At 37.6% G+C, this 26,811-nt stretch overlaps 3 protein-coding genes across 8 annotated transcripts in view; 1 reads left to right on the top strand and 2 right to left on the bottom strand.

The window, feature by feature from the left end:
• Positions 1-26,811, top strand: part of LOC100342568 (olfactory receptor 4K13) — a 99,711-nt gene that overhangs the window by 35,069 nt on the left and 37,831 nt on the right. For 5 of the 6 annotated variants that reach the window (XR_007910461.2, XM_051822576.2, XM_051822574.2 and 2 more), the window contains one exon: positions 9,916-9,996. The exons of the other annotated variant lie outside the window; for it this stretch is intronic. The gene's annotated coding sequence lies outside the window, so the exon portion shown is untranslated. The remainder of the gene's footprint in view (positions 1-9,915; positions 9,997-26,811) is intronic. 6 annotated transcript variants of the gene reach the window in all.
• On the bottom strand, positions 12,843-13,781 carry LOC100347426 (olfactory receptor 4L1). The gene has a single exon (XM_002718027.3). The coding sequence runs from the start codon at positions 13,779-13,781 to the stop codon at positions 12,843-12,845; it is 939 nt and encodes a 312-aa protein (XP_002718073.1).
• On the bottom strand, positions 24,547-25,512 carry LOC100342316 (olfactory receptor 4K13-like). Its single transcript, XM_070054868.1, has one exon. It carries the CDS (start codon positions 25,510-25,512, stop codon positions 24,574-24,576), a length of 939 nt encoding a protein of 312 aa, XP_069910969.1. The 3' UTR covers positions 24,547-24,573.

Raw genomic sequence — 26,811 nt, 5'->3', positions numbered from 1 at the left:
TCCAAAACCAGGTGTCAGGAGCTTCCTTTGGGTCTCCCACGCAGATGGGTGCAGAGCCTAAGGACTTGGGCCATCTTCCACTGCTTTCCCAGGCCACAGCAGAGAGCTGGACAGGAAGTGGAGCAGCTGGGACTAGAACCGACTAGAAGCCGGCGCTTCAGGCCAGGGTATTAACCTACTGCGCCACAGTGCCAGCCCCTAAACCTGGTTATATTAATTGCAGGGTGAAAACTAAGTGAACATCTTCCTTGTTTAGTTTTGGATGTATTGTATTAAGGTAGTAAGACATAAAGTGGAGCCCATTCTGTAATAGAGATTAAGCCTCCACCTGCCATGCCAGCCCATATGGGCACTGGTTTGTGTCCTGGCTGCTCCTCTTCTGATCCAGCTCTCTGCTTATGGCTTGGGAAAACAATAAAAGATGGCACAAGTGCTTGGGCCCATGTCACCCACATCGTAGACCAGGAAGAAGCTCCATTGTGGCTATTTGGGGAGCGAAATAGCAGATGGAAGATCTTTCTCCCCCTCTCTCTGTCTGTAACACTGCTTCTCAAATAAATAAGTGAACTAATATTAAAAAAAAGACAGAGTACAAAATATCATCCTTCGCTATTTATATATATATATGTTTATCTTTTTTTCCTTATCTTTTTTTCTTTTCTTTTCTCTCCCTTCCTTCCTTCCCTCCATCTTTCCTTTCTTCTTTCTTTGCTTTCTTCCCTCCCTCTTTCCCTCCCTCCTTCCTTCCTTCTTCCTTGGTGTTTAATCCTAGGAGAAATTCATTGTTTCATCATTTCTTGATAAGAAAAAGTCTAGTCAAGATGCAGGAATCAAAACTCAAAAACACCAATCTTCCCACATTCTTAAAATAAAAATTGCTCTCGCTTTGAAGAAGAGATTGTCATTTCAGTTAATTAAATATATGAGAAAGAATAAAAAATTTTAGAAGATACAAAAACATGTCTACCAACATTCTACATTGGATCTGGAGGTACAAACTAAGTTTTCAATTAATAAGTAGAAAATTGTTAGACAAATAGAACCTCAGAGATCTCTTTTTATCATTAACAGAGAAACTGTGACATAATCTACTTCTTAATACTTAGACAACATACCTTTTCAGATAAGAGTATATAGAGCTCTATCTAGTCAAACAAAGTGACTCATCTCTGGATGGTAACTGCCTCACTTTGAACTGAAAAGTGAATGCATATAAACAAATGAATCTTGCATCAAATGTTCTAAATTATGTTCTAAATTGTAAATTATCATCATATTGAGATGTGAATGCTGGAGGAGGATAGGAAAGAATCAAGTAAAAAATAATATTTAATAGTGGATAATGTTTTATTGCATTGCAAGGAAAATATTGATTTGAAACTCTGCCAATTATAGTGCACTATTAGTTCAATTTTAAACATGACAAATTTAGACACAGCAGAGAAAAGTGAAAAAGAGGATATGGGAAACAAATAATAAAATGTCTATTAAACACAGTCAAGCTGGAATACCTTCCCTGAGGCCTGCTTTGACCTTGGAGAATATAATCAGACACTGGCTTTAGGAACTTATCACTGGGTCTCCCATGGGGACAACACAGAGGTTTCTGGCAAAGAAACAAAGTAAGATACTGCTCTTTAACAATTAAAATCATTTCCACAATATGCCAGCACAGTTGTTTTAATTGCTAGTGCTGTGGAAATTCTATGGTCCCAACTGCAGTTTTAGACCACTTTATTTGTTGTTTTGTTATTTTGAAAGCTAATCTACTAAAGTTATTTTATTATATGAAAATAATTTATGAACTAGAAATGAATAAGTATGTAATACACACATTGAGCTGTGTTTTTGCAAGCATACAACTTTTCAATAACTATTTTATCAAATTACAAAATATTTCTCTCAAGATTAGTTTCCCTGGATCCCTTGCAGTCAATACCATTAGAGATAATGCCTATTATTTCTGTCATTGAATATGGATTTTGTCTAATCTTGAATTTAATTCAGATAAAATCTCATAGTATTTAGTTTTTTGCTCTCAGTGCCTTCTGCATAATACTGCTTTTGAGATTTCTGCATGCTTTTCGTGTGCCAGCTTCCTTTTCATTTCTGATGTTTCACTGTGTGAATGCACTCTAATTCCATCTTGTTGTCCATGCAGATAACTCAAGGTAACACAATTGATATTGAGATTGAGATTGATCTGAGAAAGAAGGTGATAAGTGGGGATTTGTGGTTGAGTCATGCACAGCCTGGTGGGCAAGGGAAATTCAGTTCCAAGTGGGACACGGCACACAAGTCCTGACATAGATAGACACTTGACTCCTGAGCGTTTCACTGCTGGTCATCTGGAAAAAACTTTCTATTGGAAAAGATATCATTGCAGGTGAATGAGTCAGTCGTTTGAACGACAAAGGGAGAACAGTTCCTGCAAGTCTCAAAATGAAATTGTCTGTGCAAAATTGCATTGAGGGGTAATGAGAAGTAGAAGGTCACTGCCAAGTAGTAAAAGGCTCAGTATAAAAGCCTAAGCAGCACTTTGATAGTTAACAGAGACCTTTCTTTCCTATAAGTGAAGGGAGATATTTCATCAGTAAGTTTAATGGCTACTAGTTATGTAGCTCCAGAATTGTATAAATGCTCAACCAAGGTATGTGTGTTAGGCTCAGGTTCCAGCAGTGGTAGGGAAACCCTGGAAATCTGAGATACAGCATGGGCACAATTGAATGGATGAGCCTTAAAATCTAGATGCTGCAGGCTTCCTCACCTTTTTAGGAGTTAGAACTTCACCCTTCCTGAAGAAACTTCGGAAGTCTGTCTCCTACACAGTAGCAGATCACCCTTTTGGCCTACCCTAACTTCCACAATATCTGAAGTTCCAATGAAACTCTTGGAACATTTGGGGCCTGTTAGGGGGCCTTATATGCTGAGGCATTTGTAAGCAACAGGTTTCATGTTCCTGTAGGATCCATGGAAGTACATATGAATTGCACTGTTTTATAGTTTATTAAGATATAATTGGCATCCCATACAATTCATCTTTTGTATTTTGAATTTTGATTTATCTATTTGAAAGGCTGAGAGGCAGAGAGGCGGGGGAGGGAGGGAGTGAGGGAAGAAATAAATATAGAAATGAATATATTATATATATTATATATATATATATATATAGAGAGAGAGAGAGAGAGAGAGAAGGAGAGAGAGAGAGAGAGAATGAAAGAATGAAAATGAGAAAGAAAGTGCTCCTACTAGTTGGTTCACTCCCCAGAGGGCCACGATGGTTGGAACAGGGCCAGACCAAAGCCAGGGACTGGGAACTCAATCCAGGTCTCCTAAGTGCATGGCAGAATCCCAATTATTTGAGCCATGACTGCTGCCTCCAGGAAACTGGGTGCAGAGCTGGAGCCGGGAATCAAACTTAGGTACTCCTAAGTGTGGGAGGCAGGCATTTTAAGTTCTGGGCTAAACAACCACTCCCCACCTATTTCAAATGTACAATTACATAGTGCTTAGTATACACACATGATTGTGTGTCAGTCATGACAATCTAATTTTATGATTTTTCTGGACTAATCCTCAATGAAGGAGTTTTGAGTTTCTTCCAAACATTTTCTACGTCTAGTTAGATATTCTTTTGACTTTTATTTTATTAACATTGTGTATATATTCATTGAATTTTCATGTCAAAAACAGCTCTTCATGCAAATGCAGACCTGTAAATATGCCCATAATCTCTCAACTATAATTTATGTAAACCCCAAATAATCAGGAATTGAAGATAAAGGCAGAGTTGCAGACTGTGTAACTGTTGAAGGTATGCCTCGACATACACACACCCCAGTATATTGTTTGAAGAAGACATTTGTGGAACTGCCTGACTGATCAATGCTGACCATTCAGCTAAATGAGCAAAGACTTCAGTGATATTTTTGTGACAGGGAATAAGTCTATATAGAATTGGCCCAATTAAATCACCACACAACAATTTTAAAAATTAATTCCACTTTTTAAAGCTTATTTAGCAGTTTTCCTATTTTATGTTCTATGTATTTTGGTAAATTGGTGGATTTTGTTCTTGATATTCAAGATTTTACTCTCAAGTATTTCAGGAAATCCTTAATAACTTACTAACTTTTATATATTCAGTAAAGAAAGATCCTCTTTCAATACTAAAAAATAAAAAAAAAAAAAACAGGGGAGAGGAGAGAATGATATCGAAAGTTTTTTTTTTACTATTCATTTTATTCAAAGGTAGGGAGGAGGGGGGGAGGGGGGGGAGAGAGAATGCTTGTTCATTCCCCAGCGCCTGGAACAGCCAAGGCTACCAGGTCGAAGCCAAGAGCCTGGAAATCCACCTGGTTCTCTGTGCAAGTGGCAGGGAATCACGTGCATGAACCATCAGTGCCTGCTTCCCAAGATGGGCATTCACAGGAAGCTGGAATTGGAACTGGCACAGCTGAAACATGAGCCAGGTCCTCCAGCAGGGGATGCGGGCTTCCCAAACAGCGGCTTAAGTGGCTGTGCAGCATTGCCCACTCCTCGAAACATTGGACATCATTGATGAGAGGCCAGTGCTGGAGCGCAGCGGGTTAAAGCCCTGTCCTGAAGTGCTGGCATTCCATAGGGGCGCCAGTTCTGGTCCCGGCAGCTGCTCCTCTTCTGATCCAGCTCTCTGCTATGGCCCGGGAAAGCAGCAGAAGATGGCCCAAGTCCTTGGGCCTCTGCACACACATGGGAGACCTGGAAGAAGCTCCTGGCTTCTGGCTCCAGGCTTCAGGTCAGCGCAGCTCCAGCTGTTGCAGCCACCTGGGGAGTGAACCAGCAGATAGAAGACCCCATCCCTCTCTCTCTGCCTCTCTGTAATTCTTTCAAATAAATAAAATACATCTTTTTTTTTAAAAAAAGAAATCATTTTAAATAAATAAAATACATCTTTAAAAAAAAAAAGAAATCAATAGCTTGTTCACTATTCTTTTTTTAGTTTTGACCACTGCCTGAGCAGATACTTTAGCCTTAGGCAGACACAGTGTCAAATAATTCAAACTAACTGTTTTTGATTCATGCTCTGGGGATAATGCCTTATGCACTCATCCAGAGATCTCTAAGTCAGAACAAATAACGTCAGTCTTGCCTATGGGATTCTTCCGGGGTGGGGGGGTGGCATAAGATAAAACATACAGTACCAGTACTTGGAAAAAGGACTTATTTGAGGAGTTTTGAAAACAGTATGTTCCCTTCTGTGTTTATTTTTAGAAATCGTTATTTTTTGAATGAAATTGAGAGAGACAGATTGACAGAAAGACACAGACACAGAGATAAAAGAGAGAGACAGAGGCCAAATCTTGGAGCCAGGAACTCAGTCTAGGTTTCCTGTGTGGGTTGCAGGGAGCAAACCACCTGAGCCTGATCTGCTAACTCCTGGGTCCTTACTACAAAACTGGAATCAGGAGCAGAGCAGGGACTCAAATCCAGACACTCTACGTGGGATGTGGTGCTCAGCTGACATTACTAACTGCTAAGCCAGATGCCTGTCCCAGCTTCTCACAAGTATTTCTAGAATAAATACACCTTAGATATTTGGAAACCTTTGGTTGATTTAAAAATTTCTGAAATGCTTGCTTTATTTTGCTATGATTCTGTTTGTTTATAGAAGAATGGAAGAATGGATGTCTTTGCTCCACAATTCTGGAAACTTCGTAAACTTGTGATTGAAAGTTTTTAACAAAGAGTAGTCAAAGTGAATATTCATAAGCAGGAATACATTGATTTGTGAAAACTTTCATTGAAAATGAAATTTAACAGCTCAGCAAAGACTTGGAACCGATTGATTAAATTTCCATTCTGACCAGGAAATCATATAAGGAACAGTTTGCATTTATTTGGAATGACAATATTGATAGTTTGGCTTCAAGACCACGTTAATTATCTTGTCTTTTGTAGTGATATAGTCTGAGGAGTTTTTAGCTTTCTTTTCATCCTGTGGAATAAAACATATCAACCTAATCAATGATATTAGGCTGAACAGGCTGGATGAACAACAGATAGCTGCAAGTCCATAAAATGAGAGGTAAACTCTAGTAAGAGTGTCCCTGGCTATTTTGGTTAAGAGTAAGAAGCATATATCCTCTCCAGAATAAAAGACAAAGTCGTGTATCTTATACTTCCTACCAGAAAACAAAACAAAACAAAACAATGATGCAAAATGTTTGGTTTGCCTCTTTAAGTTCTGTTACGACACATCAGCCAGACCTATGGTTTAGCTAATATTTGAAATGATACCGAATCCTGATGGATTTGTGCGGGGACAGTTTATTATTTAATGCAAGAAATTCTATTTGAGCCATACAATCTATCAGGCTTTATGATATCACAGTGATCAAAAGCTAGAAAAAAAAATACAATTATGGTGCAAATGGGGAGTCCCAGTGGAAAATCAGAATGCAGATGTAAGACGATGCCATTCAAGAAAGAGAATTATACCTCCTTTAAAAACCAGATCCTGTCTTTCACTTATCCCTGGAAGACGTGGAGTGCTTGACTACATGGCACCAAGTGACCATGCCTTTGGAAGTGACCATTCAGAGTGGTTTTGGGTTTACCCTGCAGTGTTATGAAGCTGTACGTCTCTAGGAGTAGTTCTTCATAAAGATAAAAGGCTACATCTAAAATCAAACTCAAAGAGGACCATGAGCGAACAGATAAGTTACATGAGAGGATCAGGTGGCACAGACCCTTGCGAGGAAACAGGGGGTCCCGCCTAACAGCTGAGGAGAGTCGACAAATCCCAAGCTTCATTTATAGAAAAGTTGGCTTTGTTTGTGACTGCAGGCCCCAAATGGATATTAGCTGTGTAACCATCACAGCCAGGGATAATTTTGAATAAGAGTGGGGAATTCAAGACTTCTCAATTGGTAGAGCTGGAAGCATTGAGAAAAATCATCACCTTTGTGTGCCAGAAGTATCTGAACTGTAAGTGTATATGGGTTCCCAGGCAGCAGTCAATGGCATGGCCCACTATCAGATGCTCAGGAAGAAATGGGCTGGAAATTGGAGAAAGGGAGGTCTGGTATAGAGAAATGTGGACAGATGTGTGGGAGTGGGCATGGTTTGAAAATGTCTGTTTTATAATTGTACCTTCATCAGACAGCATCCTCCACAGATGTATAGAAGTGATAATAAGCAACTAAATAGAAAGAAACAACTTGGACAATAGATGTTACCCTATTTTTTGTGTTTTTCCATTCTAGAATTTCAAGTTACAGACAATGTCAAGATATACATGTGTGTACCTATACTGACAGCCACCTCTTTCTATATCTATATATTTAGGCTATGTGTCACTCATACATATCCCCATCCGAGGATGTATATAATGATGTTTAACAATACTTTGCTTATAATAACCAGTGTGAGTTTGGGGCCCTTGAAAATAGGCACCAGGATGAGATTAAGTGTTCAAAGATTTGTTGGTGGAAATGCCTGTTCAGGGGAAAGAAGAGGAAGCCAGACAAGAAAGGAGAGTCTTCCGAGTATGATTCAGTTCAGATTCCTCTGTGGGGAGCAACTCGGACTAGACTGTTACTGGAATTAAGACTTATTCTATGCATGTGCTCTCCCACAATATGGCGCTGAGAAGGGAGTAATAACTTCTGCGCAGCTGCCTCTCGCCAACTTGAGTGATGACCTGCAGGAGCTGATCCTGCTCCTGATTGGAGGAGAGCAGTGTACTCGGCGTGTGGGTAGCAGAGTTGGGATTGGTGGAAGAGGACTATAAAGGAGGAGAGAGACAACATGCACCAGGAACACCTGAGGAACACCTGTGCAGCCCCCGAGAGAGCCGGCCGGCGGTGTGCCGCTCCCCTGCAGAAGTGGGGAAAGTGGCAGGGGGAACCGCCCTTCCACGGAGGTGGAAGGGACGGCAGCCAACCCGGGAAGAACCAGCAGCAAACCCGGGGAGGGCCGAGCAGACAAAAGAACAGCGCAGGGTCCTGTGTCCATCCTCCATGAAGAGGGGGAGCGACATAATGATGCCGTGACTCGGATATGAAGCCTAGGCAGGGTTCAGTGTCGCTCCACCACGAAGAGGGGGAGCGACATTCCTCGAAGCAGAAGCTGCAGGAATTAAGGCGGATTAAATCTATTTCTCAAGCTCCCATTTTTTGTTCCACTGGTATACTGCCATTTTCACATCAGTGTCACAAACTTTCAGTTACAACATGCTTTTAGGAGGACTTGAGAGCAATAGCATATCACGTCCCTGCTGGCTAGTCTATGGATTTAAATTTTCCTGGACAGTTTACTATCCACTGATCCATTTCTACAAAATCATAATACATTCTTGATTGGGATTGACAACCTTTTATGCAATGGTTTGAGGAAAAAATAATCATCTTTGGACTCATGTAAACATGTTTTCCCATTTATTTGAGTCCTCATTATTTCTTTTATCAATTTTTTTCTAAATTTCAAGAATTGCCTTTGTAAATATTTCTTTTTTTAATTTTATTTATTTATTTATTTATTTATTTTTGACAGGCAGAGTGGACAGTGAGAGAGAGAGACAGAGAGAAAGGTCTTCCTTTACCGTTGGTTCACCCTCCAATGGCTGCTATGGCTGGCGCACCGCGCTGATCCAAAGCCAGGAGCCAGGTGCTTCTCCTGGTCTCCCATGAGGTACAGGGCCCAAAGACTTGGGCCATCCTCCACTGCACTCCCTGGCCACAGCAGAGAGCTGGCCTGGAAGAGGGGCAACCGGGAGAGAATCTGGCGCCCCGACCAGGACTAGAACCCGGTGTGCTAGCGCCGCAGGCAGAAGATTAGCCTACTGAGCCGTGGCACCAGCTGTAAATATTTCTTTAGTTTTACACATAGAATAATTTTATGGGATACATTTTGCTGCAAAGCAACAAGTCTGTTCATAGAAATATTTCTTTCATAAACTAGCCCTCAGCCATTTTGAAAAATTTTACTATTGTCTGGTCTACATCAGTGCACATAGAATTCAACTATGGGCACTTAAAACAATTCTGAGTAATCTGACTTTCCTATTTTGTCTACCTTTAAAATATCTTCCCTTTGGTGATCTGTTCTTCAAAAATAATATGCCATGTTGAATTTCTTATGTATGATTTTTGTTTTTTCTTTATCTGCTGGAAACTAAGGATTGATTCATATATTTTTACCTAAATTTTGAAAAGAATTTAGCATAATGTCCTTAAATATTATCTTTCTGACATTTTTTCCTACTGTAAGATCACATATAATTTGATTTTGCCTCCTTAATCTATATTCCATATTTAAATGTCCTTGTCTCTGTAACACATTTTAATAATGTACTATCTTTTGGTACACTAATTTTCTCTTCAGGAGTATTTTTGCTATTTATCTTTTATACAAAATTGTAGTTTTAATTATTTTATTTTTCCTTTTTCTGAAAGCTCTGTTTCTTTGTCAATTATGACTTCATTTTATGCTATCTTGTGCTTTTTCACAGTTTACTTCTATATTTATTTAAATGAAGATATATATGTCTTAATATTATTACATAAGCACACATCATTTAATGAAACAATACTGTTAATCATAAGAAAAACCCCACATTTGTAAATGTTGATAAGAAGTAGCATAACTAGCAGGCATATACCTAAAATAAACACAAGGAGACAGTGTTAACTTCATTTGATCAGGAATATATATGAAACTGAAATGAACTGTCATGAAAAACTGAAAGTAATTTTTATTGCTGGTAAAGACAATGCATTTCAGTCATGACTCTTCACATATTGGTCACATATGTATCCCCTAGACATAAATAAATTTTGGAATTAAGCTTTTTTATTACAATTTTTCATACTCAATTAAATCTTTAAAACATCTTATTAATTGACTTTTTTTTTCTATTTAATATTTTCTCAGTGTACCTAACAAAGCAAAGGCTTTAGTATCTTGAATGTGCCATAGTGACAGAAACAACACTCTTACAAAATGTTTTATCAGGTACAGTATAATTTTATACACTGTCATATTTTACTGTATACGTGAATGGGATTTCTTTAATATGAGGCATGTTATAATGTAAGCCTGTAAGATATTTATTGGACACATAGCAACAAAAACCTATATAATTTCTAATAGCAAATATTCTAAGCCTGCTTTATCTCTTTCATTCCATTTGTTTTAAATTTTTTATGTGCTAGGGTTTTGTAAAGTCCCTGGAAAATAAAGCTATGTGATACATTATGAAAGTTAAAGAACTGTGCTTTTGCTTTATTTTTTTAATGATTTTTAAAAAGTATTCATTTATTTGAGAGAGAGAGAGAGAAACAAAGACAGAAACAAAGAGAGGGATCCCACCCACCGGTTCACCTCTCCAGTGCCTGCTATGTGTGGGGTTATGCTGGGCTGAGGTTGGCAGCTGGAGACTCAGTCAAAGACTCCCATGTGGGTGGCAGGAATGCGATTGTTGAGCTATCACCTGCTTCCTCCCAGGTCTGCATTACCAGGAAGCTGCAGTCAGGTGCTGGAGTCAGGCATCACACCCATGTACTCAAACATGGATCTTAACTACTGGGCTAAATGTCCATCTGGATATATTGTAATTTTCTTACGTATTTGAATTCATCTTGATAAAAATCTGTTAAGAATATTTACATTCTCTCTGCAAGTGAGATCCCAGTGGAAAGAACAGGTCATCAAGGAAGGAGGTACCTTCCTCTGAAGGGAGGAGAGAACTTCCACTTTGACTATGACCTTGTCTAAATATGATCAGAGTCGGTGAACTCAAAAGGCTTCCATAGCCTTGGCAACTCATGACAAGAGCCTAGGGTGATTACTGATGTCATAAACAAGAGTGTCAATTTGTTAAGTCAACAACAGGAGTCACTGTGCACTTTCTCCCCATGTAGGATCTCTGTCCTTAATGTGCTGTACATTGTGATTTAATGCTATAACTAGTACTCAAACAGTATTTTTCACTTTGTGTTTCTGTGTGGGTGCAAACTGTTGAAATCTTCACTTAATATATGCTAACTTGATCTTCTGTATATAAAGAGAATCGAAAATGAATCTTGATGTGAATAGAAGGGGAGAGGGAGCGGGAAAGGGGAGGGTTGTGGGTGGGAAGGAAGTTATGGGGGGAAGCCATTGTAATCCATAAGCTGTACTTTGGAAATTTATGTTCATTAAATAAAAGTTTTTAAAAAAAGAATATTTACATTCATGTTCATGATGGGTATTGTTCCTTGAGGGGAGATTTGGTTGTTATAATTTTTTAAAAAGTTTTCATTTTAATTTTTAATTAGTTTTTAAAGGATTCAGTGTGCTTTGTAGATGCCATTCTAAGAACACAATGAGAGTCCCTTCCTCCCTCCCTCCTTCCCAGACTCCTCCCTTCTCCCTTTTTTGTGTTTTTGAGATTACATATGCTAAATTTACATTACAATAAGAAGGCTTAATACTTCTCTGAATAAAAAGTATAACCAACTAGAAAGCAAAAAGACCCTAGTTTAGTGGGAATATAGACAATGGCAATAAAAACAATACTTGAAAGGAAAAATGACCATTTCACCCATGTACAGTAAATTTTAAAATATTTACAGATCATTAAAAACCAGAGTAGTGTAACATTCTTAACTAATGGTTTCACAAGCGTATAAAACAAAGTTTTACAAAATTGTATCTGGAACGATACCGACACACACAGACGTTGCTTTTTAATCAACTGTGCATACTTACATTCAGAGCACTGGGTTTCGTGGGGTGCTCTTTCTCATTTGCTGAAATTGTCCTTTGATTGGCTTTTCCTCTGGCATCTTCTGTTTGGTATGTTTTGACATTGCTGATTTAGGATTTTCTGAAGATTTATTTTTTTATTTGAGAGGCAGATGTACAGACAGACAGGGGGAGAGACAGAGAGAGAGGTCTTCCATCTGCTGCTTCACTCCCCAAATGGCCATAATGGAGCTTCTTCTGTGTCCCCCATGCGGGTACAGGTGCCTAAGCACTTAGGCCATTTTCCATTGCTTTCCCAGGCCATTAACAGAAAGCTGGATTGAATGTGGAGCAGCCAGTGCTCAAACGGGTGCCAATATGGGACGCTCTGGCCTCTAGTATTGTTTTTACATCATTGATTCAATAAATTAAAATTATATTTTCCCATCACTAACATTATTTCAGTTATGATTTGTTCTTGGCATCTAACAGCTGCAGCATAAATGTATGGATGTTAATTTTCCATATCGATCAAAGTTATCATAATATCCACATATTCTTTTACAGTCATTTCTTCACTAATAGTCACATATTGAATGTTTATGGGAAAATATTTATTCCATATGTCTATTTTACTGTATGTACATCTTAAATTGTGTCTATTAGAAGTACTACTGGGCCGGCGCCATGGCTCAATAGGCTAATCCTCCGCCTTGAGGTGCTGGCACACCGGGTTCTAGTCCCGGTTGGGGCACCGGATTCTGTCCCGGTTGCCCCCCTTCCAGGCCAGCTCTCTGCTGTGGCCAGGGAGTGCAATGGAAGATGGCCCAAGTCCTTGGGCCCTGCACTCCATGGGAGACCAGGAGAAGCACCTGGCTCCTGCCTTCGGATCAGCGCGGTGCGCTGGCCGCAGTGCACTGGCCACGGCGGCTTTTGGAGGGTGAACCAACGGCAAAGGAAGACCTTTCTCTCTGTCTCTCTCTCTCACTGTCCACTCTGCCTGTCAAAAAAAAAAAAAAAAGTACTACAGCAGCTTTATCTCAATTTAAAGTAATGATACCTTATATAAAATATCTATTCATGTTATCCTACCGCAGTATTTGAAAGTTGTATTAGCTATATAGTTCTGAAATCTAGAAGTTCTGTGTGGAGCTAACATGTTGGAATCGCAGTTTTCTCATGGCCACTTGCATTTTCTGATTTCTCAGGGTGTATATAATAGGATTCAGTAAGGGTGTGATTACAGTGTAAAAGACAGCAAGGGTTTTATTGCTTGCAAAGCTACCAAATGGCCAGGCATAGATAAAGATGCAAGGTCCAAAGAACAGAGTGACCACAATGATGTGGGCAGACAGTGTGGACAGAGCTTTGGAAAGCCCTCCAGAAGATTTTTTCTGTACAGTGACCAGAATGATAGTGTAAGAGAAAAGCAACAGGATGAAACAGATAAAGGAGAGCAGCCCACTGTCCGCAATAACGAATAGTTCCAGGGTGTATGTTTCCACACAAGCAAGCCTGATGACAAGGGGGAGGTCACAAAATATGCTGTCTATGACATTGTGGCCACAGAAAGGTAGGTTCACAGTTAATACCATCTGGCTCATGGTGTGTATAAAACCAACTACCCATGAAAGAATCACAAACCTATTCAACAACCTATGGTTCATGATTGTCCTGTAGTGCAAGGGTTTGCATATGGCTACATACCTGTCAAAGGCCATGACTATCAAAAGAGACATCTCTGCACCCCCAAAGAAGTGCATGAAGAACATTTGAGCCATGCAGCCCCCCAAGGAGATGGTCTTGTGTTCAGTGAGCAAGTCTGTGATCATTTTGGGGGTTGTGGCCGTGGAGAGACACATGTCCAGAAAAGAGAGGTTCCCCAGAAGAAAGTACATAGGAGAATGAAGGGGGTAGCTGAATGTCACCGTGACCATAATGAGAATGTTCCCCAACACAGTGGCACTGTAGATCAAGGAAAACGTCACAAAGAAGAAAATGTGAAGTTCCCATCGTCCAGAAAATCCTAGCAAAATAAATTCAGTCACCACAGTTCCATTTTTATGTTCCATTTTCTCAACTTGAAAGGTTCCAGAAGTTCTTTATTATACAAAGAGAATTAAAAAAACATAGTTAGCACCACTGTTTTACTATTTCTACTAGTTGGTGGTAAGAGTAATTGATAATATGAGTGTATAATTTTATTAATTAATTAATTTGGAATTAATAGATAAGTTCATTTTTGTGTGAAAAATTTGAAAACCATCCAAAATTTTTTAAATAATTTTAAGAAATTTTAACTGACATGTAAAATTATGTATATATTTATATGACACATGATGTTTTGATACATGCATACATTGCACAGTGTCCAATTAGGTTACATGTTTCTATATCCTCAAAATTTAACATTTCTTTATTATGAAACACTAAAAATCTTGTTTTTTTATTTTGAGATAAATGGTACATTGTCATTTTCTATAGTCACCCTTCTATGTGATAGAACTCCAGGATTCTACTCCTATATAAAATGACTTAGTACCTGTTAATCAAACTTTTCCCATCCCTTCTGTTCCCTTTCTCTCTCCAACTTCTGGTAACCATCATTATGCTCTCAATTTCTGTAAGATCAATGTTTTAAATTCCATTTATGAGGCCGGCACCGTGGCTCACTAGGCTAATCCTCCACCTGCGGCACTGGCACTCCGGGTTCTTGTCCCGGTTGGAGCGCCGGATTCTGTCCCGGTTGCTCCTCTTCCAGTCCAGCTCTCTGCTGTGGCCTGGGAAGGCAGTGGAGGATGGCCCAGGTCCTTGGGCCCTGCACCCGCATGGGAGACCAGGAGAAGCACCTGGCTCTTGGCTTTGGATCAGGGCAGCGCGCTGGCCGTGGTGTCCATTTGGGGGGTGAACCAACGGAAGGAAGACCTTTCTCTCTGTCTCTCTGTCTCTCTCTCTCTCTCACTGTCTAACTCTGCCTGTCAAAAAAAAAATTCCATATATGAGTAAGGTCATGAAGTACTTGCCTTTCTGTGCTTGATGTACTTAACTTTTTTAAAAAGTTCTGTTTATTTATTTAAAAAGCAGAATCACACACACACACAGTGAGAGAGAGAGAGAGAGAGAGAGAGAGAGAGGAGAATCTTCCATCTGCGAGTTCATTCCCCAGTTAGTCACAATAGAAAGAGCTGGGCCAAGCTGAAATCAGGAGCCAGGAACTCCATTGGATCTCCTATGTGGCAGCAGGGATCCAAGTGCTTAGCAAGCGCTGGGTACCTCCCAGGGTGTGCATTAGCAGGAAGCTGGATCAGTAGCAGACCCGGGACTTGAACCTAGCACTCACATGAGATGCTGTTGTCCCCACTGGCTGCTTAACCGCTGTGCCACAATGCCTGCCCCATCATTTCACTTTTGAATATATACACAAATGTCTATAATTTGAGATCAATTTATGTATCACATTACTTTGAAAAATAATTATACTCCCAGTTACACTGTAATAAAACATTTGAAGGAATGGAAGTTCCCTTTTCTGTTGTTTTATTCTCTTATCTCTTTATACTCTTATCGTTTCACCTTGGTCTTCTGTTTTGTTGACACAGAAAGATTGATGGTAATTAGTTACTATTTATTTTCTTTTATTATTATAGATTCATCCACCTATCCTTTGGGATTATGTAATCTTATAGAGAAGGAATGTAATATTTGGAAAATGGAGGATTTTCTTTGTCCTGAAATAATTTATGAAGCAAACAAGTATACACACACCTGAGGGGATACATTACATATGAGAGAGTCTTTTAACTCATTGAAAATAATTCTGCTTTACAATTTCTGTTACATAGTTTACTAAGGATTTCAGGATACACAGACGTAACATCAGATCTTTTTGAGTCTGTTTTGTCCAATCCCTTATGTTACCGCTGTTCACAGTGGTGAGTTTGTGTGGTATATGTGTATGTTGGTTTAGAAATAAGTATTAAAGTGACTCAGTCCTAATGTACAGATGATGCTTGTGTTACAATATATAATACCAAGCCATCTCTACTGAGTTCTTTCAGCAATTTTCACAAAATTAGAGTGATGAAAAATAGAGTAACTACTGAGTACATGCATTCTAAATGTTTCATGTTAATTAATGCAGTTAGTGCTCATAACAATGACACAATATAAGTACCATTATTGCCCTCATGCTGCATATATGGAAACTGTGGTACAAAAATATGTAATAACTTATTCACCAGTATGTACCTAGCAAAGCTCACAGCTAATATTCAAGCTCAATATGACACCAGCATCTGGGGGTATAGCAACACACCATATTTCCTTCAAAATTAAACATATATATATATAACTTTATAGGCTTATTTATTTAATTTGCATATTCAGTATGAATTGCATAGGGGATATGATTCAACAGGTGTGTTTGGGTCCTTCTATGTTATAATCAACTGAACTGCTTAATTAACTGCTGTGGTTGTTTCAGTCCTGGCTGTTAAACTTTCAGTGCATCTCCCTGCTAATGTGCCTGGGAAAGCAGTGGAACCTGGCCTAAATCCTTGGGCCTCTGCACCAATGCGGGAGACCTGCAAGAAGTTCTTGACTCCTGGCTTTGCCCTGGCCCAATCTTGTTTGTTTCTCTCTCTTTCTCTCTCTGTCTCTCTCTGTCTCTTTCACCCCCTTCATGCTGTAACTCTTTCAAGTAAATAAATAAATAAATCTTTAAAAAAAAGAAAGAATCAATGTCCTAGAGAAAGTTTACAATCTAGACAAATGTGATTAAGAAAAATAAGAAATCATAAAATATTTAACTTACTACAGGATATATGGAAAATATTATAAGAATTTTAAAAGAATGCCAGTCAATTCCAAGACACAATTTTAGCCTTGTTATTGCCTTCAAAACACTTAAAAATAAACTTTTTGCAGTCAGTAAATCAAGAGATGGGATAGAAGCATTTACAAGAAAAGAATTAATAGCAATGAACAGGAAGAGTGGTGTAATTAGAAAATAGAAAAAGGACCAAAGTAAGATGTGTAGGCAAATAGGAAATACCTGTTCTCTTTTGTCACATGGCCTGTAATTCGCTCCTTATTTTCATTTCTACTCAGTTTCTTGTTAGAATCACCTATCATTGTTATCCAACTATCACTGTTATCCAGCTTAACTCCTCATTTATTTTCCTACCTTAAATATTTTTAAGAAATGGATGATGTTTACCGATTAAGGGAAAAAAATATGAAAACAAAGCTGTTCCCATAGGTCAAACTCAGGAGCGTATTGAAGGGGTGTTGAATGATGGGCTGTGCCTTGGAGGAGTATATTGAGAGATCCATCATACCACAGTTTTGCAGGATTTTGTTAAACGCTTTTATGAATTGGCAAGAATTTTCTTTTAGACTTTTTCAATAGTAAGATATACTTTGGAGAAATGAAAATTGTGGACAATTGTTAGAACGAATGAATGTGTCTGGTATAATTTGGGTATGAATAACTCGTCGTTGGTATTACATGCTCTGTGATATAACAGAACAATTTGGACAAGAAATTAGTATAATTCAGTACAGATTGAGAAAATCTCATTTGACCTTTTATTTTGTGACAGTGACTTTCCCAGCATTTGATTCTCTTATTTCTTTCCTTTTCCAAGCATGCTTTCTGAAAATATTTCTTTTTTTTATTTTTTTATTTTTTATTTTTTTTACAGGCAGAGTGGACAGTGAGAGAGAGAGACAGAGAGAAAGGTCTTCCTTTTGCCGTTGGTTCACCCTCCAATGGCCGCCGCGGCCAGCGCGCTGCGGCCGGCGCACTAAGCTGATCCGATGGCAGGAGCCAGGTGCTTATCCTGGTCTCCCATGGGGTGCAGGGTCCAAGCACTTGGGCCATCCTCCACTGCACTCCTGGGCCACAGCAGAGAGCTGGCCTGGAAGAGGGGCAACCGGGACAGAATCCGGTGTCCTGACTGGGACTAGAACCCGGTGTGCCAGCGCTGCAAGGCAGAGGATTAGCCTAGTGAGCTGCTAGGACTACATTTAATGCACTATTCTTAAATTCTGAGTGTACAAAGACAATGTAGTTAAAAGAAAGAAATCATGTAGTTTAGGCAAAAATTCTACAAGTGATGAAAATTTTCTTTACCTTAAATAATCAGTAACATGTCTTGTAACAAGTACTTTCACTCGATTCTTGATATGCTGTTGAGGAAATTGAAGATAAATAATAGTATGAAAAAGCTTTGAGGGAATTTTGTAAACATTTGTTTTCTACATCTAATCTAATAATTGAAAACTCAATATCTGCTTAATTAAAAGTAAATCTTTGCAAGTCTTAGTGGCAGGCCCATCCCAAAGAGATGTGATGATCATGTAGGTATAAGCTCCATTCCAGGCACAGACTGAGTAGTGAGGGGGTATATATTGGCTGTGAGTCACTCAAGTAATACTAAGGCCATAATTCAAGAACTTTCCATCTTTATATCCCTTTTAGGAGGAACGAAGCAAGGCTTGCTTTATTCAATAGTTGGATATAAACATTTTTATACTTCCCTATGTATATGTAGTATATATTATTTGATATAAAAATAAATATATTTTGAATAAATATTTGAAGAGCAAATATATATTTTTCAAGTAAATATTTGATTCTCCTTTCTTTATTGCCATTTGAACAAAAAGTATAATTTTATCCTTGACTATCTTAATTCAAAACCATACATACTTATGATAAAAGAACAAATCTCAAAACATTATGCTTAGTAAATAAGTCTGACACAGAGGATCACTTGTATAATTCCATGATACGAAATGCAAAAAACAAAGACAAATCCACAGCGACAGAAAGTCTAGAAGCGGTCACTCGAGGCTGGGGAATGTCGGTAAATGATCCAAGGTTTCCCCTGGTGCAGATGGAAATGATTTGAATTAAGATTGTGTTGATGGTTATACAGCTATATAAATATACAATAATCCCTGATGTGTGTACTTAAAATTGGTGAACTTTATAGGTACAGATTACATTCAATAAAACGTAAATAATTGTATTTTCTACATCTTTCCTTGGGATTCTTTTTCATAAATTTAGCATTTTTAAGTCTAGTTTTCCACTACTACACACCTGCTTGAACTCACATATACTACAGTCTGAAGCAGTCAAGAACATATTATAGATCCAGAATCTGGCTTTAAAATTTCTTCAGGTCGGCCATTTAAATTTGTATGTTGGGCTGCCTTATGCATTTGGAAAGTTGCTATCCTACTTTTCCCATTATTTAGAATAATGGGATTTAGAATAATGAGTTACTCACAAGTTTTATTCCCTTATATATGGCCAGCTTCTAAGGGCTTGTCCATCTTTAATTATTTAAGGACTTAGTTGTATTTATAGTGTAATTGTAACTTTAATATACATACAGATTTTCTAGATATCTCATTATAATTAATTCTCTTTTCAGCTCCTATTTTAGCTGTAAATATGATATGCTTTTTTACATATTTTCTCAAAACCTGAAACTTAATGAAAAGAAAAATCTTTCCTATCTGTAAAAACAGTGGTATTTTGCTGGCTTTTCCATGATTTTTCGTGATAGTATTAACCTTCTAAATGACAAGGATGTATGTCCTTTATTTGTATTCATTATAAATTTAATCACTCTCAGCTGCCAAATATTACTCTGCAATATTACTCTGAGAGAGCATATTTCCTTTCAATATTCACAGAAATTCTTGATTCCAGCTCATTGTGAAATAATTTTGTGTGGCCTCCTAGTTAATGTGACTTGGTTTCTCAAAAGCCAAAACCTTTCCCTTCCAGCCAATACAACATTATTCAAAAGGGATCCCAAGGAAATTAAATTTCTAATTAGCTCTCTATAGTATTTTAACTTACCTTTTCTTTTTTAGAAAACTTTTATAGAATAAATATAAATTTACAAAGTACAACTTTTGGATTATAACAGCTTTTTCCCCCCATAACCTCCCTCCCACCCACAAACCATCCCATCTCCTACTCCCTCTCCCATCCCATTCTTCATTAAGATTCATTTTAATTATCTTTATATACAGAAGATCAACTTATTAACTTACCTTTTTTAAAGGCACAGTATGAGAAGCTTATCCAAATAATTATTGAAAATTTAAAATCTGATTTTTATCTGTGTTCTTATGTGTCATTCTTCATAGTACTTTATGCCTCTTTTAAAAAGCTGTGAACCGCTTTGGGAGTGGATTTCCTGTAGCTCTGGGAATCCAAAGTTCAGTGGGAGTTGTTAGAATACTGAGCCATTGCTCTAGTGTGACCAGGAAAGGTGTTTGCACTGAATGTATGACCCTGTGATGTACTGTGGGTTTTCTCTGGGTGGTGGCTTGGTGAAAATGGCTGTGAGAGTGTTGCCTGATGGACTGTGAAATATGTGTGAGCCACTTTGATTCAACAATGTTTCCCTTCCCTCCCTCCCTCACATTACTTTCATGCTTCTTTCCAGCAACTTTGAGAAAAAAAAAAATATATATATATATACACACACATAATTTGAAAGTCAGAATTGAGAGAGAGAGAGAGAGAGAGAGAGAGAGAGAGAGAGAGAGAAATATGGCCACAACACCAAGGCTGAGCTAAAGGCTTCTTCCAGGTCTCCCACATGGGTGACAGGAGCCCAAAACTTGGGCTGTCTTCCACTGCTTTTCTCAGGCCATTAGCAAGGAGCTTGATTGGGAGTAGAGCAGCAGGGGAACGAGCCTGCACCCAAATGTGACACTGCCTAATAGGTGGTGTCTTTACCTTCTACACCACAATGCTGGTCCCAAGGAAGTAATTTATTTAATAAGAATCATCTCCAAATTTTATTAGCAGAAATTCTTGAATATACACAATTTATGTATATACACTATAATTTTATTATTAAACTTCTGTGTTATGTACCATATAAAATATTTAGGAAACAGAAATGTTGAGATATAAAATAAATTGTTACATTATTTAAAAATTTTATACTGTAAATACTTCAATTATTTCATGTTTAATAATATATGAACAATTATTTTTTGGTTTAGATACTTTGGGATATTCAAAGAATATGCTACAGAATATTTTCATAATCATTATCCATTTCTTATAAAACAAAATAATAAAAGCTTGTTCTACAAGGTGTCGCTTTTATAATTAATCACACTGATTTTTAACACAGCTTTCAAAGTATGCTTCTGCTATTTCCCAACAAATGCTGTGAATAAATTCACCATGGTCAAAATTTGTCAGCTGTCACCAATTTTCTTGTTCAGTTCCAGCCAAATTCACTACTTAACCCATGGCTTAATATAGACTTTGTTATAGGTATAGCTTTAACTTTTTATTAATATAAAGAGAGCAGATATAATTGTAATAATAGAATGAAACTTCACTTCCTCCCCCGATTGCTTTTTTTTTTTTTTTTTACAGACAGAGTGGACAGTGAGAGAGAGACAGAGAGAAAGGTCTTCCTTTTGCTGTTGGTTCACCCTCCAATGGCTGCCGCGGCCAGCATCGTGCTGATCCGAAGGCAGGAGCCAGGTGCTTATCCTGGTATCCCATGGGGTGCAGGGTCCAAGCACTTGGGCCATCCTCCACTGCACTCCCGGGCCACAGCAGAGAGCTGGCCTGGAAGAGGGGCAACCGGGACAGAATCCGGTGCCCTGACTGGGACTAGAACCGGGGGTGCCGGCGCCACAAGGCCGAGGATTAGCCTTTTGAGTCACGGCACCGGCCTGCCTTGCTTTTATTAAAAGAATCATTGCAGGGGGCTGGCCTGCAGCACCAGCATCCCATATGGGCACCAGTTCAAGACCTGGCTGCTCCACCTCTGATCTAGCTCTCTGCTATGGCCTGGGAAAGCAGCGGAGGATGGTCCAAGACCTGGGGCCCCTGCACCAGCGTGAGAGACCTGGAAGAAGCTCCTGGCTCCTGGCTCTGGATGGGTGCAGCTCCGGCCATTGCGGCCAATTGGGGAGTGAACCAGCAGGTGGAAGACCTCTCTCTCTCTCTGCCTCTCTCTCTCTTTGTAACTCTGACTTTTAAATAAATAAATATCTTTTAAAAAAAGAATCATTACAGTTGATAAGAAAGGTTTTATATATGAATGACAAAATCATCATACTTTTAGTAGTGTTTGATATTTTAATTTATCATTATATTGCTCATTTTAGCCATTTCCAATAGTGGCAGAAAATAAAAGTGTTTACTCAGTGGAACATGGCTTTTGATTTTTTGCTGTTCAGTCAAGGATATTTAAATCATTTAAAATTACATTTATTGAATGATTTTAAGCCATCTACTGATTATCATTGTAAGTTAATATAGGTTATGGAAAAATATTCTTAATTTCTATATCACCATTTTACTACTAGTAGTCAAAATATCCATGTTTGCAGATGACATGATACTGTGCATTGAAAAGTCTAAACACTCCACCAGAAAGCTGTTAGAACTGATAAACCAATTCAGTTAAGTTGCAGGTTAAAAAAATAAACACACAAAACCCAGCAGCTTTTTGTATGTTACTGATGAACTCGCTAAAAGAAAAATCAGGAAAGAAATTCTATTCACAATAGCCACAGAAAAAAGAAAAATCAAATATTTAGAAGTAAATTTAACCAAAGAAGTGAAACATCTCTACAATGAAAATGATAAAACATTGCTGAAATAAATCATCAAAGACACAAAAAAATGAATATATTCCTTGTTCATGGATTGGAAGAATCAGTATCATTAAAATGTCTATACTACCTAAAGAATTCTCCAGATTTAATGCAATATGTATCAAACAACTAATGACATTTATTGACGAATTAGACAAAAATAATCCTGAACTTCATATGGAATCACAAATGGTCCTGAAAAGCCAAAGTGATCCTTAGTGAGAAAAAAAGGGGGGGAGAGGGAAGACAGCATCTTGGCATAGTGGGTAAAGCTGCTGCTTGCAATGTCAGCATCCTGTGTGGGTGCTGGTTCGTGTCCTGGCTGCTCTACTCCTGATCCAGCTCCTGGATAATAGCCAGGGAGAAGCAGTGAAAGGGAGGGAGGGAGGGAAGACAAGGAATTATTATCTTTTTAGAATGGTATCTACAAACCACATTGAATCTGTTCTCTTTGTATTAATTTCACATGAGAATTGATGAGAATTTTGTGTAGCAATTACATTGCATTTGCTGTGCCTCTGAGAATCTAACAAGTTATTTTAGAAAAATAGCTGAAAGTTTGTCACATATCTAAATGTGAAACATAAAACTATAATACTTTCATGGGACATCCTCTGAGATTTTTGGATAGGCAAAAATTTCTTAGAAAGGTCACCAAAAGTCCAATCAAAAAGCACATAAATTGATAAATTGAATCTCCTCAACATTAAAAATATATGATTTTTGCAAGCCATTGTTAGTGGATGAAAACACAAAGCACAGACTGGAGGCTGTCGTTTAAAGCATAAATCTGAACTTGTCTGTGGACTACAGGAAGAATTTTCAAAACTTGACAGTAAGCCAATGGATCCATTTTTTAAAATGTGCAAAATATTTAAGCAAACAATCTAGGAAGATACATGAATAGCAATTAACCACATAAAAAGATGCTCAATAGACATTTGGGGAATACAGATTAAATCCTCAGTGAGGTACCTGCCTATACACACAGAACGTCAGAATTAAAAAAAAAAAAAAATCATAGTAAGTGTTGAGACAGATGTGGAGGAACTAGAATTCTTTACACCCTCGGTGGGAATGTTAAATAGTGCAAACACTATATAGAAAACTGTTTTGCTCTTTCTTAAAAAGCTAAAATTTCACCTACTAAATAGGTAAGTCACTCCATTTCTAGCTATTTATACAAGAGAAATAAAAGCATGTTTACATACAGTCTTGGCAAAAATTGTTCACATGAGCTTTATTTGTAACAGCCAAAACTACAAACAGCCCAGATGTGTGTCAACCAGTGAGTGATTAAATACTGATTAAATAAAAATACATAAACATTAAAAAAGAAAAAAAACTCAGTTAACTTTGGTTGTTCCCTTATTTTACTGTTGCATTTTCTTGTGATTTCATCAGGATTTCTAATGACGGTAACTGTTTACTTGGTGGAAGCAATTGATTTTTTTTAAACGAGGTTATGTAATGCTCTTTTTTTACTACGCGATATGCAAATGCGATGAGGTGCTACTACAACAAATCATTTTTGTTTCAGATGTGGTCTTTAACATGCTCTTGTAAAACGACAGTCCTGATGCACCTGAATCAGTGTGATCCATAATAGCATCAGAGAGAACACTGAAATGTCTAGGTGATTGTTTTTACTTCAGGATTAATGGAAGACTCTTCTACCTTCTTGTTGGAAAGATTTATTTATTCGGAACTTTGTCCTCCAAAGGAGGGCAAAGAAAACAAAAAATCTTGAATGTTATTCAAGGTACGGGATAAATATCTTTAGTTTGGAATGCATATATTTTGGAGCTATGTGTAGCATGTGATTTCGGGTCCAATAATTACAATTTCTGTGGCAAGTCTGTTATAATTTCTAGTGCTCAGTTTTGTTCTCTGTTGACGACAATATGTCTGTTTCACTGCTGTGCCTTCAGATGGTTCAAACATAATAAATTAAAACGATTAAATTTATTAAAAAAAACCTTATAATTACCATGTAAGTAATGATGTATTGGAATGGTTTGTACTTTGATGGACAAATCAGGATATATTATTGCATGTAGAGGAAGATTATCATTTCCCAAAACGTGATTTCTGTTTGATAAAAAAATCATACACCTTATGTCCTTGGATGATGATAATGATGGCTATGATAATGATGATGGCAGGGTAATTATGTTTTTGGTGCTTATAACATTTCAGCTAAAAAACTGATCTGGAACTGACATACTGGGTCTTTATTTTTCTTAATGCTTTCTTCATATCTTTATTCCTGAATGAGTAGATGAGTGGGTTTAAAAGTGGAGTAAAAATTGTATAAAATACAGAGAGGACCTTATCAATGGAGACACTGCTGAAAGGCCATACGTAGATAAAGATGCAAGGTCCAAAGAACAGCACAACCACTGTAATATGAGCTGAAAGAGTAGACAAAGCCTTGGAAGACCCCTTGGAGGAGCGATGCTGGACAGTAGTCAGGATGATGCTGTAGGAGATGAACAGAAAAATGAAACAGAACAAGGAGAGCAGTCCACTGTCTGCAATGACTAATAGTTCCAAGACATAAGTGTCAGTGCAGGCAAGTTTGATCACCCGAGGCAGATCACAGAAAAAACTATCCACAACATTGGGACCACAGAATGGCAAAGTCACTGTGAAAACCATTTGACTCATGGTGTGCACAAAGCCAGTGGTCCAGGAGAGAAGTGCAAGCCCGACACAAACACGAGAACTCATAATATTTTTGTAGTGGAGGGGTTTGCATATGGCAATATATCTATCAATTGCCATGGCTACAAGTAGCATCATCTCACTTCCACCTAAAAGGTGAAGGAAAAACATCTGTGCCATGCAGCCTTCATAGGAAATTGTCTTATATTTGCTGATTAAATTATAGATCATCTTAGGAGTGGCAAAGGAGGCCAGAGACATATCAATAAAGGAAAGGTTGGCCAGTAGGAAGTACATGGGAGAATGCAACTGAGGGTCCAGTTTCACTGCGATGATAATGATGATGTTTCCTAACACAATCAACATGTAGATGAGAGAAAAAAATAAGAAAAAGAAAATCTGTAACTCATGAGACTCCGTGAGTCCCAGCAAAATAAACTCAGACACCATGGAGTGATTTCGTCTTTCCATTTATTTGGCTGATAGTAGATGTTACCTAAAATAAATTTGAAACAGATTAAATTCTGTGAGAAAAAAATAAAAAATGAAATACATATTCATTTAAGTCTACTTCCTAAAGTCCACTCACATATACAAAAATAATTAAAAGTATTAAATGGAAAATACAAAATTTTTTCAATAGACATAATTTCCCAGCAAAGATTATCAGCCATAAGCCAATATGTGAAACCAGCATTGAAGCTATCAACATAACTCACTTGTACAGTCATCTCGAGAAAGTTGACTTGACAAAGGTTGAAAGAGGGTGTGGAAGCTCCCTGCCACCTTGGTGACCTTGAGGAACAGATTATTGGTTCTCCATAGACAGAGAAGAGGGCTCTTGCTTTGTAAAACTTATTTCTACAGTGTTTAATGATCAAGGAACATAAAAGTGAATTAGGAGCCAAAATGTTTTCAAATAGAATAAAAGGACCAAGAAAAACACAAAACTGATTAGATGGAGTATGGAACACTCACAATTTAGGAGTCAGTTCTGTAGTTGCTGCTTGAAGTCAAATAAACAGATGAAAAATGCAATGAATCTTTGATACACACAAATCTATAGTTGCTCTAATTCAGATATCCTCTTACTTTCATTTCTTTAAAGCAGAAGAAAGGACCAAATATTCAGTTCTTCTCTCAGGGAGAAGATTACATTATGTATAGTACATTATGTACTATATTATATATAATAATATGTTATATATATTATATATACATATGTTTAATGTGAAATTCTTACAAATCAGTAAGGATAATTTCAAGAGCTCTATATTTGAGCAAAGTAAAATATAAGATGTTTAAATGAATATACAAATATATTTAAACAAGTGAAAAATAGTTTAATGTCAGTAAAAGAAAATACCTTGACATTCTGCATGTCAAAGTATTTTAGTGACTTACTTTGGAGAGTAAAATAACATGTCTCATATTTTCTTATACCTCTTGATAACAAAAAGTATCCCGTAATAAATGTGCCTTACTATTGAAATTAGAAAAAATAAAAAAGGACATTTCATTTCATAAAGCAAAAGCATAAAAACATCTTAAATATGTTTTATTCATACCTCTCAAGTCACTGAGATTATTTTGGATTTTTTTCCCACTTCTACTTCCTTCCGTCTTCTTTCCTATGTTCCAATTCTAATAACAAAGAAATCCTTTTTATTTTGAAGTTGTATGAGACAATGTGAGAAATGTGTCAATTAATGAGTCTGGAACACCTTATATGATGTGAATTAATTCCCTTGGCAATTAAAAGGTCATGCA

This window comes from Oryctolagus cuniculus, chromosome 12, assembly GCF_964237555.1.
Source record: "Oryctolagus cuniculus chromosome 12, mOryCun1.1, whole genome shotgun sequence".
Classification (NCBI taxonomy): domain Eukaryota; kingdom Metazoa; phylum Chordata; class Mammalia; order Lagomorpha; family Leporidae; genus Oryctolagus; species Oryctolagus cuniculus.
Note: the sequence above shows the minus strand (reverse complement) of the source record. Positions and strands in the feature narration are given on the sequence as shown.

Bases quoted from the DNA above. Each gene is read 5' to 3' on its own strand.
- LOC100347426 (XM_002718027.3), bottom strand. From the start codon at position 13,781: ATGGAACATAAAAATGGAACTGTGGTGACTGAATTTATTTTGCTAGGA.
- LOC100342316 (XM_070054868.1), bottom strand. From the start codon at position 25,512: ATGGAAAGACGAAATCACTCCATGGTGTCTGAGTTTATTTTGCTGGGA.